The sequence below is a fragment of the Porites lutea genome, chromosome 2 (genome assembly GCF_958299795.1).
Source record: "Porites lutea chromosome 2, jaPorLute2.1, whole genome shotgun sequence".
Classification (NCBI taxonomy): Eukaryota; Metazoa; Cnidaria; class Anthozoa; order Scleractinia; family Poritidae; genus Porites; species Porites lutea.
Window position 1 is genome coordinate 48,314,968 of NC_133202.1, and position 13,126 is coordinate 48,328,093.

At 39.1% G+C, this 13,126-nt stretch overlaps 1 protein-coding gene across 1 annotated transcript; it reads left to right on the top strand.

Annotated features, from left to right (window-relative positions):
- Positions 1-45: 45 nt before the first annotated feature.
- LOC140926324 (mucin-like protein) lies at positions 46-11,829 on the top strand. Its single transcript, XM_073376078.1, has 15 exons — positions 46-635; positions 1,128-1,349; positions 2,000-2,332; positions 2,699-2,953; positions 3,562-3,755; positions 4,338-4,674; positions 4,890-5,015; positions 5,521-5,646; positions 6,838-6,960; positions 7,356-7,484; positions 7,734-7,862; positions 8,395-8,504; positions 9,171-9,286; positions 10,324-10,698; positions 11,667-11,829. The coding sequence occupies exons 1-15, from the start codon at positions 59-61 to the stop codon at positions 11,827-11,829; spliced, it is 3,315 nt and encodes a 1,104-aa protein (XP_073232179.1). The 5' UTR covers positions 46-58.
- Positions 11,830-13,126: the final 1,297 nt, after the last annotated feature.

Below are 13,126 nucleotides of genomic sequence, written 5' to 3' on the forward strand. Positions count from 1 at the left end.
ATGAGTATTAACAAGCACTGTTACTGTTGTTTAATACAGCTCAGGTACTGTGCTTGGAATGTACAACCTCGACAAAAGGAAAGGAAACACGGATTTGTTTGGAAGACATTTTTGGAGAATAGAGAATAGAGAACAAAAGGATGAAACTGAAAAGTGCTTTAGTTGGGTTTCTCTCCAACATGACATGGACGTTAGATTCTGGTATAATGGAGCCATTGATGCAGATCAGCGTATGGCGTGTCCCTGTACCCTATTTCAAGCATTTCTGGACAGGGGACGATTCGTTCGGGACTGGAACTATCCTTGGCCGAATGTGTGCTTTAGGTCCAGAATCTCTAAATACTTCCCTTATGACGATGGCGACCTTGACGATTTAGTTGGCCTTAGGACGAGCAAGCTGTGTTGCTACTCTGCGATGAGGGACGACTTTGGCTCTCTTAAAATTGGACCTCCAGACGGAAGCAGGGTCATAGCTGATCCAATTTATCTGTATTACAATGGGAGCAATGACTATAGAGCATTTTATGCTGACAGTCAAGCTTATAAATTTTGCTGCGTTGACACAAAGTTTTGTGATCTGTTTTACCTTTATCGACCAACCGATGACTGCAGTTTTTATAGATCGCCACAGAGACGTAAGAGACTGTTCTTGTTTTTTATTGTTTAACACAAGAAGGATCACCGGGCTAGACTAGATTTAGTTTTTATGTGATTGCTAAATGAGCATTAAATCATTCAGCACATTTATATTAAAAATCTAATATACTTGTAACTATTTCTCCCGCAGTTGTGGTCTTTGGTCATTGAATTGACGAGTGGTCATTGAACTACTCGTGTGGTTATCGAAGCCTGTGGTGTGTTTATTGGGCTATTGTTTGGTTATTGAACTACTGTTGGTAAACATGGCTTTCTTGGCAAATGTACCTTTTTAGGTTACTCATTTCAGATTTCAAGACATGAGCTTTTCCCCCTTTTATATTCATAACTTCGTTGTGCAGAATTTTCAATAGTGTTTTAATAACCGAAACAAAATAAAACCGGTAACAGCAAGTATACAACGATTTTTTTCAATTATTGATCGTACAATTGCTTTAAAAGTTTATCTTTGAATTTTAATTGTGTTGTAGGTTGGTTTTGGGGTGATCCTCATTTTAGAACTTTGGACGGTCGGAATTACACCTTCAATGGCCTTGGTGAATATGTGATGATCGATGCACAAAGTGGAACATTTCAACTACAAGCCAGGACAGGCCTTGCACAAGGAAATTCAACAACTGCAACAATTTTTAGTGCTGCAGCGGCTAAAGAAAAAGAAACTTGGACCGTTGAAGTTAAAGTAAAGAGAGGAGGTAACAACTTAGTTTGGACTGGTAAAATAGGCAGAACCGTTTAGCCTAAGAAAATAGCCAACATTTCGCGACACCACATTGTTTTTTCTCCACGAAAGGGTGTCTGACGAATGAATGCAGAAATTCCATACTGTTGAGGTTCACTACCCAGGTTTGGGTAGTGATTCTGATTGGTTGAAGCAAATTTCCTTCAAGGCACGATCAATCAGAAACACTACCCAGATCTAGGTAGTGACACGTCATCAGTATGGAATTTTTGCAATCGTCCTTCGGTCGTTATTTCGAGGGAAACCAGTGGTGGGGTCACGAAATGTCTTCTCTTTTCTCAGATTAGAAACAGGTAGACAATATTGTCTTGACAACTTGTATAACACCACATTGTGTCAAGTAACGAACAAACAAATTATTAAATTTACCAGAATCAAGGTCAAATTTCTTTTTTGTCCACGATGACGCAAAGGGCAACAAGACAACAATCCCTCTACCATCCATGCTGGCAAAATCTACGTATATGAAATGTGAACAACTTGACAGCAATTGAAGGAACAGTGTTTTAGACCCATCTCTTTCCTTGTGAACCATTCTCCTCGAAGTGGTGTTAATTGCTTGCCAAACACTGAATGATTCACTTACACAATTTTTATCTTCAGGTGGGATGAATATACGTTTTGGACAAAAAATGTACAACAACTACGAAAGCCTGACAGACCAAACTGTAGACGTTGGTGGAAACATCTCTGTCTCCAAACCGGAGGAAAACTGTATGGAAGTTTATTTCCCTTCAACTACTTCCGTGTTGTTCTGTGAAAAAAAGGGAATGCTGTCCATAGTCGTAACACTCACGAACGATTACAAAAATGCTACCAAAGGGCTGTTGGGAACTTGGAACGAAAACCCCGATGACGACTACACATTACCTGATGGGACAACATTGTCTCCCACTTTATCCTCAAGAGAGATTCACTTTGGATTTGGCCTTAAGTGTAAGTATTGTGTAAAGAAATGCAGTGTTTATCATAAGTCGTCTTACGTTGTTCAACTGAAATTTGGACTCTACTACTAGGCAATTCATTTACATGTAGCACTGAGGTTGTCTGTGATATCAGGAAATTGTTGTCGTTAAGAGGTGTGTTCTCTTAGGTTCGCTGGCGTGCTGGTTTTCTCTTCCTGGTTTCTCCTTAGCGCAGACATTCCCCCCTCCGAAATCGTACCTTCAGTATCTTTGTCGGGTTTTTTGAAGAAACAAACTTTTGTTTGCTGAAATTAACCAATTAGTTAAGATGGCAAAAATGCATCATCATGTACCTGTATGTAGAAGAATTCTTAGGTTATTTAACGCATTTTTTCAGGGCAAATCAACCAAACACAATCTTTGTTCACTTACGCTCAAAATGAAAGCGTGGAGACCTTTGCAAAGTCTGATTTCACACCCATGTTCGTGGAAGATATCACGTGGTATAACAACAGTGTGAGGGAATTGGCTGAGGCCCAGTGCGGAAATGATATTGAGTGCCTGTTTGATGCTGCAGCTACGAATGACGTGTCCATTGGAATAGTAACCAAAGACATAAATATTCAGTTAGTGAACGAGTCAAATACTCTTGGTAAGTTATTGAAAATGTGAAAGAACAACGACAACAACCCTAACATAAACTTTATCATAAACTTTATTTATACTCGAATTTTAGAGTAGCTAACAAGCTAATATCTTCGAGCTGACACTACATGAAAATAATATAAAAATATATGTCTACATTAAATGCATTATAAGTAATAATAATAAAATAATATTGATAATAAAAACAGAGGCTTAATAATATTATTAATAATAATAACAGAGGCTTATAATAATAACCAGAGGCTTTCATCAAGTCTATTGGCAGCAACCATAACAGTTTTTCAGGAAAGTCTCTGAATTAGGAAGTAAGTTTGATTGGCTGTAGCATATTCTAGGAGGGACAAATAACTTTTCGAGTAAACACTGTCCACTTGTCCACTGTTCCTTTCGTCTACACTTTAACACTCTATAAGGACAAACTCTCTCGAATCAGCTGTGTATTGGTGTTTTCTTTGTTTTTTTTATTACAATTGTCTGTTTTTGTTTTGTAATTTTTTTTTGTGTGTGTGCATGTGTGTTTCCAGTTAGTATTTTGACCTTATATCTAGAATACTATTATAACTGGTATCCCGTGTTATCGTTGTTTTCCCTCAGACAATTTTCCGCCCAAGATAGTTAATGCTCCAAGTGAAATCAATGCAACACTTCACGAAACCGTACACCTGAACGTCACAGCCGAAGACAACGACACCATTAGCTTTCATATCATCAACCGTCCAGCAGGTGCCACTGTCAAGCAAATTGGAAACGTACTCTATTTTACTTGGCATGTTACATCTTCACAAAAGGTAGCCGGTCAGAGAAAAATTTCTATCACTGCTAAAAACTAGCACTTTTTGATTGGAGTCCTAGACAAATGCTTACTGTTTGAAGATCAATAGAAGACATATAATATACCTATTTAAAGAGTGAATAGAACATAACTCAAAACATGGGTTGAACAAGTGTTTCACGGTACGTCATATCCTCGTGAGTTGTGTAAAGAATTTGTCTCATCCTCCCTAATTGACCGACTAATAACACATTTAATAATACTAACACTTTTAACGAAAGATTGGACGGTAAATAACACATTGTATAATGCAAAAAAAGAAAACGCAAACTAAGGAATCAGGGGCGAAGATGATAAATGCGGCATTCCCCCTCTAATTTAGATCCTCCTGTAAATTAGGATGCAGACGCGGTATTAACCATCTTTAACCCTTGTTTAGTAATCTAATCTCTTTTTGTGCATATGTTTTAATTTCGTGTGAGTGGCCACGCATCTAAACGGACAAAATGCATCAATGAAACAGAAGTGTCTTAAATAATATCGAAGGAGAAATTTTAAATGAGGGTTATTATTATGGTTTCCTTAATTTGCCTTTCAGTTTAATTTGTCATTCGTTGCTGCTGATGAAAAGGGGGCGAGCACGACATGGAGTCCAACTATTAAAATGTGTGCCTGCAAGCACAGTGGACTCTGTGTGGAGCCAGAAGAGGGTGATACGGCCAACTCAGACATCAAATTTATTTACATGGGATGCGCATGTCAGGGAGGATACACGGGAAGATTCTGTGATAGCGAAATTGACGCCTGCGAGTTCAATGGTCAGCCGTGTTACGCAGGCGTAGCGTGCACTGATCTTCCCCCGCCGGCCAATGTCAGTGGATACACGTGTGGACCGTGTCCAACTGGTTACACTGGAAATGGAGCGCAGTGTGTTGGTGGGTGTAGCAATTGAATGATTAACTAGATATCTTTTTAAGTTCGTAAAGTAGTATCAGTGTCCGACCGTATCGCGATTATCGGAATAACAAGTTCCATGAAAATAAACCAAAAATAGACAAAACAGGAGAGGAGCATGTTTCTTGAAAATTAAAGGTTAGCATCGAGAAACAGTTTAGTTTTTAACTTATTAACATTACTGAACTTTTCCCAGACGTCAATGAGTGTCAGAGCATTCAAAACAACATTTGCGAACAGCAATGCATAAACATACCGGGATCATTCTATTGTGGCTGTCGTGATGGGTACAACATTAATGCTGATGGCTACAGTTGCGAAGGTGAGTAATTTAATTTTTGAACGTGCAATTAATATTGAACCTGTCGATTCAGAAATCTTTCATGTTTCTAACAAATCCACTGAATCGAAGTCAGCTGGGCATCCAGTTCACAAATGAACTCAAGCAAACAGACAAAAATGAAGTTACCTGACAAACAGACGATTCAACTAAAAATAACGACCGTTATTAATAAGAAAAAGACAGATTTAAACACACCACTTACATTAAATGTTTTCATATCCAATAACATCAGGGCTTTTAAGCCCTAATGACCAGTAACAACGCGAGTTTATTGACCAATCAGGTCAATAACCACAGTTTAATACAATCAACTGACAAGATACAACTTACATTACTATGACTTTGAAGTAGACTACCGCAAAAGTTTTCGAAACGTGATCAAACACTCAGCAACAGTACTATTTAGGATTACACCCACCTGGAAGACTATATTTGATATACCCCCTTTTACTTAGTTTGTCATTGATTATTCAATTATGCACAGATATCAATGAATGCAAGCCTTTAATTGCCAACTGCACGCAACAGTGCATCAATACTCCAGGAAGCTATAATTGTTCATGCGACCAGTATTTTACAACAGATCCATCTGACTGGACGAACTGCGTAGGTAGGTCTGATTTACCTGGCACTTTCTGACTATTTTTCATCTAGTTTTTTAGGAGCCAGGAGAGAATATTTTAAATCAACATGACATTTTTATTCCTGAAGAGCTCACTAAACTGTATTTCACATACTTTTCAAGGGTAAATGTATCTTCCAAATATGATTCAGGTTTACAACGACTGCATGCGTGCATTTGATACTCATTGAGGATGAATAGCTGATTCATTGTAAGTTGTAAATGCGAAACAAAAACGATCATGATAATAAAAGGATTAGTTTTATCGTTTGTCTCACGATTGTCACTTTGATATTGATCGCGACGTTTCGACCGCACACTGCAGGTTTTCGTCAGGCGATACTGTCAATTTACTGAGTCGAACTATTTGTACCACCGTGGTTGTTAGTGATTGGTGTATCACAAACCTCGCTCATGGTTAGTGGGTTTCGATCCAAAGCATTGTTGGTATTGTGAGGGGAAGAAACTGATCTCCCGGCGGTCCACAGTGGTAGAGGTCGGTTGTCATGTTGTCTGATTGCAGGCATCCAAGCTTCAGGAATCTCAATTCCACTGATCTTGTTGATGTTGTTAGAGTGAAGTCTTATGTGGATAGCCTCCTTAACTCTACGGGAATACCAGTGAGGGTCTCGGTCAATTAACTTAACTTCGTCCTAGACCGGATAATGACCGGTCTTATTTGCGTGTTCAGAAACGGCCGACGTTTGAGCTCAGCCTGAGCTCGTGAAAGCCGTATACTCCTATCGTGCTCCTTAATCCGTTCATGCATGCACCTTCCTGTTCCGCCAATATACTTTGCCGCATTTACATGGAATCTTACACACTACTCCATCTTATTTTCGTGGATCCACAGGATCCTTAGGTTGCTCTGCTGTTGTAGGAAACGACGAAGTGGTTCAGATAAACCTTTGATGTATGGCAGAACCGCTGTAGATTTAATTTCAGTTGCGGGTTCTTTGTCAGATGCCGGTTCTGGGATTTATTTTGTGATGTTATAAGTTGGCGAAGTAGGAAGGTGTCCGGACATGAAGCACTCGTATTGTTGTCTGCGGTGTATGTGTATCAATAATTTATATTCGGGCTTGGCTAATCCTTAGTCTCCAGTGTATTTGATTTTTAGGTCTGTAATGGAGGGAGTATATATACAGCTAATTTGCTCACTATGTCTTCTCTCGTCAGCAACGATTCCTTGTTCTTCAGATCCTGGCTGTGACCAAATTTGTTTCACAGGAGCCAACAACCAATCAACTTGCGACTGTTCGGCTAAATACGAGTTACAGAGTGATGGAAAGACGTGCAAAGGTTTGAAGTGCAGCAACAGTTTATGTAAAAGTCGGTATGAAAGGGTTCAGTGTGCCCAAAAGCTAACCTTTTCCTGGACCCTAAAAACCTTAGTTAGTTATTATAAATGCACGAAACGCTTTGTGGCTGAGTTAGTAAGTAACTGCTTTATCCCCTGTGGAAAGATTCAGATATTGTTTTGAAACTTGCAATTTGCTAATAAGTCGGGAATTTCGACCAGGACAAGTCTTACCTAATACATAAATTGCAAAACCATACACGTTTTAAGGTTTTATAAGACAGTATTTTTGCTAAAAAACTCTGTGAGTATCAGCTAGTTAAGTACTGAATCTGAAGACATAATTTTGATAATTTGATACAAACAACATTCCCATGACTGTTTTGTTTTGTCACAGATATCGATGAGTGTGATCCGGAAAAAGATGATCATCAATGCAGCCATGTTTGCAAAAATACCCCTGGAGGATATACTTGTTTGTGTCCAAAAGGATTCAAACTGAGCAAAAACGGATACAGCTGCGAAGGTATTTGTTGATATATAATTAATTAATTGCCTTTCGTTCAGTTCACTTTAAAGGCCTATAACTGGCTTGTGCAAAGACCTTTTGTCAAGGTTACTTATTATCGAGAAAAACGTTCTGGATTCTTAAGCACTGCATGTATATACTGTGATCCCTTGATAGCAAGGATTGACAAAGAAAAACCTTTTCTCGATAGAGAGTTATATTGTATAAAATCTTAGATCCGACCCATTTATATTTTTGTGTTGCTAGATATTAATGAATGTGTAGATGAAGCCTTGTACAGCTGCCCGGACGAATTTCACGAGTGCGTCAACGATCTTGGTACTTACAGATGTGAATGTGGACCGAATCTTTACTTCATTGATGGAAAATGCAGAGGTACTTTGTCTGCGCGTCCGCGAAAACACAACAGTTTAGGTTTCAATACTGTTTTCAGTTCCCCTCTTCTTACTGCCAGATTTCTCTACCCTAGAAGGAATAGAGATTAAGAGAGAAAGAAGCGACTCGTTCTCGTAAACCTTGGCTTCCCTACAAACGACAAGGGGTCGCTCGATACTACCTTCTTTCGTAGCTGGCCACTCGTCATTAGTTGGAAGGGAATTTGCATGATGCTGTCTCTTTTTAAAGTGGCTTTAGCCTGCGAACGCAGACCTATTTCCGGTCGTTGCTTCTCTCCACCCAAAAAGGAATATATCGGCTGGAGAGATGCCACGACCCGAAATATTGTAGCGGCTACGAACGCAGGGCCTGCGTTCGTGGCCGCTACAGTTACCCGAATCCAATTTTTTTTTGGTCCTTTTTTAAAGCAAATGATGGATATTGTTATGCATGTAAACTTAACTTTTTCTCAGACCTCTATGCTATCCACGCCACATTTCAGTTTCTTTCTCTGATGTCTGTCATAATGTAGGGCTGGCGAAGAATGAGACAGTTCCTATTCCTGAGCTACCAAAACCACGAAACCCATCAGTGGAAGAAAGAGATCACGCAGTGCGGATATCCATTCTGCAACACAGCACTGTAAGAGGACGTAACCCGTAATTGTACTATGGTTGTTTACCATTTATTACGGTCGGTTCATAGTGTGGGCAAATTGTTCGCAAAGTTCAGGACTGGTGAATTTGGTCCCGGAATCGCGTTTACCATTTGTACAAATCAGTTCCATTATTTTACCGGAAAACGGCCGCGAAGGCCTGAAACTGGTATCAAAGATGGGTTTGAAAAAATGGAACACAAATTTCCGTTTGGAATATTCCATTCGGAAAAACAGGACTATTTTTTAGATGTTCCGTTGCTCCTGGGAATTTTCTGTTGGGAAGAACCAAAAAGTCGTGTTTCATTCACTTTCCAACCGGAATTCCCGGAAAACTTTTGTAAATGGTAAACAATCTATATCTTTGTCATTATTCCCAAACTCTCTGATGGTCTAATTCGATAGGAAAACCGGGCTGTTTTTTTTTTCACAATTTCAAAGACAAATTTTGCTCAACCGAAATCATGATAGTCACTCGGCACATGTACTTTCATTAAAAGTTGCTTCTGATCCGGAGTTTCGAAAAATCCAAACATAAAGGTCAAACGAATTATTCGTTGTGTAACCGTTAATTGACTGTTTAAAACAAGGAGAGGACAATTTCATATGTTTCTTGATTTCCTAACTGTCTACTTTGTTTCTTTCTTTATCAGTTTAAATGGGATTATACGACGGACAATTCTTTCAAAGTTGGAATGGCGTCTGTTGCAACAAAGTACTGCAATTTTAACAGTACATCATGCGCATTAAAAATTACAGGACAAGGAAGGTAAATAGATACTTTCACTGATGAGTGGGACGTAAATGAACCACTAGGTGCCAAAACGTTGCCTACGACTCCCCATACCCCTTCTTTCTGGTATCTGAGGGAGGGATTGAGTAGGGACGACACCTCACATGGGACCTGTGTGTCCCCTATTTTCCCTTCCTCACTGGACGGGTTCCACAAATGATGAACAAAATAAATAAAAAATGACAACATCTTTTATTTAAACACGGTGGGTTTTAAAGCTAATATAGCTTATGGGGCCGTGTAAAAAATGTTAATAAAATAAAATGATAAAAATTATTAAATTGAATGTAGTCATTAAAAGGTGAAATATGTACAATAAAAGATATGAATAGAATTGATAAAAGACGAAATCACTGTCAATTTGGGGACGACCCATTTGCGGTGACTCTTCATTAAAGTTCAAGTTTCTGAAGGCGTGAGACTTTTTTGCCCTTTTGGCAAAGTCCCTGGCGCTGACAGCGGATGGCTCTAAAAGATTCCAAACAATGGATCCTCTGTAAGAAATAGAGTTTTTCATATAATAAGTTTCAAAACGTTGTACGCTAACACGATGTTGATGACGGAGGTCATACTTAGACTCTTTCCTTTGGATTATATGTTCCAAGCATGATGGAGTTATGCGGTTGTATATATTATAAATTAAGGTGGCTATTTTGACCTTATAAGTGTCGAATAAAGATAGATGCTTTCGGTATCGCGTTGCTTTAAATGTTACAGTTTTAGAATTTTTTCTTGAAAGAAAAGCTAACAGTTCAGTGGCCACTGATTACTATTGTTAATCGTAGTTACTATACAAATGCACCTCATACTGAAATGGTGTTGTAAATTTAGTTGTTCTTCTGTTTTTATGATAATTGACCCTCAACGCCTCGTTTCCAGGTAAAGGTTCTTTTGAATTCCGCAGATCAAATTGATTACCACAATTTTGGAATAAGGTGTATACCAAACTAAATAATAAGGGCGATCTGTTTTAGTTATTTATCTGATGGTTCATTCGCATGTCCTCTTATCAGATTCGCCCTTTACTCGTCTCAGCGAGTTCATCTGCTTCCTGGTTACCCCAACAATGCGTCAGATACCATTTTGGTTGCTTTTTACATACAGCAGCCATTGGGACTGTTCGTCGGAAATCAATCAGCATTGCCTAGCAGCACATTACTGGACATTGTTCTGAAGCACAAATCAGAGATCGGCTCCGCCATTGGGGCAAATATATCCAAAGTGGAAGCTCTGTCCGGGCCGCCTTCAACGCCACGCGCTGATACTTTGAGACCCGTACAACTAACCAGCGACAAAGACGATTGGAAATGGATTATTGTCGGTGTTCTTGGTGGAGGATTAGTCTTGTTATTACCTGTTGTGACTATTGTTATCATTAAGCTTAGCAGGTAAGACATGTATTGTTTAGGTTTTTATCAGGTCGTGATTGAGTAAGAGGGAACAGTAGGAAAAAGGCTGGAGGGGGGCGGGTGGGGGGGGGGTGGGAGTGGAAGTCCAAGGAGAAATAGGAGAATAAGGGAAATAGTAGGCTCGTTTTCCACCGCTCTCTCGGCCCTCCCCGAGAAGAGAAGAGAAGAGTCTGTTCAGGGGAGGAACGCGGGCTAATTTCCCGAACAGCGGCTGGTAATCGAGCCCAGGGAAAAAACTTTTACTTAGGAGCAGAATCCTGAGAAAGCGATCCATTATTGCTACAGTACAACCCCGATAACTCAAACAAATCCCCATCCCTTTGGGTTAGTCATTTTCACTCGGTTAACTCAAACTTTGATAACTCGAATTTCCCGCTAAACCGAACTAAATTTCCATTCCCTTGATCAAAAGTTCACTGAAATTTACTCCTATAACTCGAATTCTGGTTCTTGTATCTCCACTCGGATACCATCCCAGTGGCTCTTCTTGTTGTGTAACTGGTAAAACTACTAAAACTGACGCTACAGAAATTTGATTTTAATTGGTGCAACCATCTAGTGTCGTTTTATCATTTAAATGCAAAATCATGTTACCTTTTCTGATGAAACAGTGAAAATTGCACTGTGCTCATAATACACTGAAGTTCTAAAACGGCAGTAAGTATCAAAGTGTTAATAATTGTGGCAATCGAATACACAATCGATCCAGATCACTCGAACTTTTTTTCTTTTCCCTTCAGAGTCCGAGTTACCGGAGTTTACTGCAGTTACTTAGTATTAATAAGAGTTCACTATATGGACCAATAAGATTTGGTGGTGAGATGATTTAAAAAGTAAACGAAGAGTTCTAATGTTAAATCAACTGACTGTGGTTTACCGGGGAAATACTGGGTTTCTCTTATTAGTAAATCAGTCACCTCACACTGCCACTGATCTTATTTCAGCAGGAAAAAGGTATTACCACAACGACATTCAAGGAAACGGCCAGTCTGGAATTACTATCTTGAGGAAGACGCAATAACGGAAAACAACATGAATGTTGAAATCATTTCCAACAGCGCAGCCTTGAACGAAAAGACAACTAATACAGCAGTCAGTTATGATAGTTGAATAATATATGGTTTGATTCCAGTTCACCTTTGAGGTGGATCTAAAGGATTGCCTATAAGGCCTGTTTCAAACGTCGTGCTGGCTGCCGTGCCGAACTAAATTGATCGAATTAAATTCGACTTTAGCACGGCAGTAGCGCGATGTTTGAAATCAAGGCGTGCTAATGTCGTGCTGCAGTCGAGCTACAGTCGAGCCAGCTTAGCACGGCAGAAGCACGACGTTTGAAACAGGCCTAAAAAAGTTGCCTAAGTGATTTAAGAAATTGTTAACGTTCATGAAAAGATGCACCATAGAAGCTTCACTACTAGCCGGGACGGGTCGGGAATTTTTTTTTCACCGGGTTATTTTTCTCTTTTCGGCAAAGACAACGGTAACTAAAAAATCTATTGGATTTTCTTCATTTCATGTACATAACCTGTTGATATTTTTTTTCCTAATGTTGTAGTGAAATAAAATATAGATCTTTAATTTTGCTTCACCTGTTTTCAATTAAGTCTATCTGTATCGGTTTGCTGAGGTTGCTCGATTGCTGCCGATTCAACCGTCAAAACCACAACTGTTGTCTTTGACAAACTATGGCTATTTTAGTAAGTATAATTATAGTGATGTCGCGACGGTGTAGCTTGGAGAAACCTTTTAACAAACTCATAATTGAGAACTTAAACCTTGTCTTCTCGTAAGCATAAGATAAGCATATATATTATAAATCTTACGGGATACTCTTAGATCCTCTTACGGTCTTGATGTATAGACCTTCCAGTGAAGACCTTCGGTCTTTTTCAATTAAGGTTCCATTTTTTCCTCAATTCTGTCTTCGCTTTCTTCTCTGTAACGGTAGATTGACCGCTGGTCGAAATAACCGGCATTCGCGTACGGTTTCGCGTTTTCTGACTACAGTTTAATCATTGCGTCAATCTTTAACTGCTATGATCTTCTTTGTAGTTATTACACTGTAATAAATCTTTCTCAAATCAGCTGTAAAAAACGGACCAGCACAGCGTAGTCGTGGAAAATGTTAGCGTTATCCTTTTAATCCAACACGGCAGGAAATTGAGAGGATTACGTGACGATCTTTGTGATTACGTCTTTTTTGTTGTGCATGTATCTGGCTTGAATTAGCTGCGTAAAGTATCAAAACAAGAACAAGCCTATGCTTATCAGTCCATATGTCACAACTATTCTCAAAAGAGCACAAGCATTTTTTTTGTTTTTGTGTCGATTTGCCATTTTTGCGAATCTGTGCGTAAGGTAACAAAATCCCAAAAATGTTCATCTTTTGTGACTTTTCAAGTATTGT

Bases quoted from the DNA above. Each gene is read 5' to 3' on its own strand.
- LOC140926324 (XM_073376078.1), top strand. From the start codon at position 59: ATGTACAACCTCGACAAAAGGAAAGGAAACACGGATTTGTTTGGAAGA. The intron at 636-1,127 runs GTAAGAGACTGT...ATTGTGTTGTAG, and splicing joins TTATAGATCGCCACAGAGAC to GTTGGTTTTGGGGTGATCCT. The intron at 5,016-5,520 runs GTGAGTAATTTA...AATTATGCACAG, and splicing joins TGATGGCTACAGTTGCGAAG to ATATCAATGAATGCAAGCCT.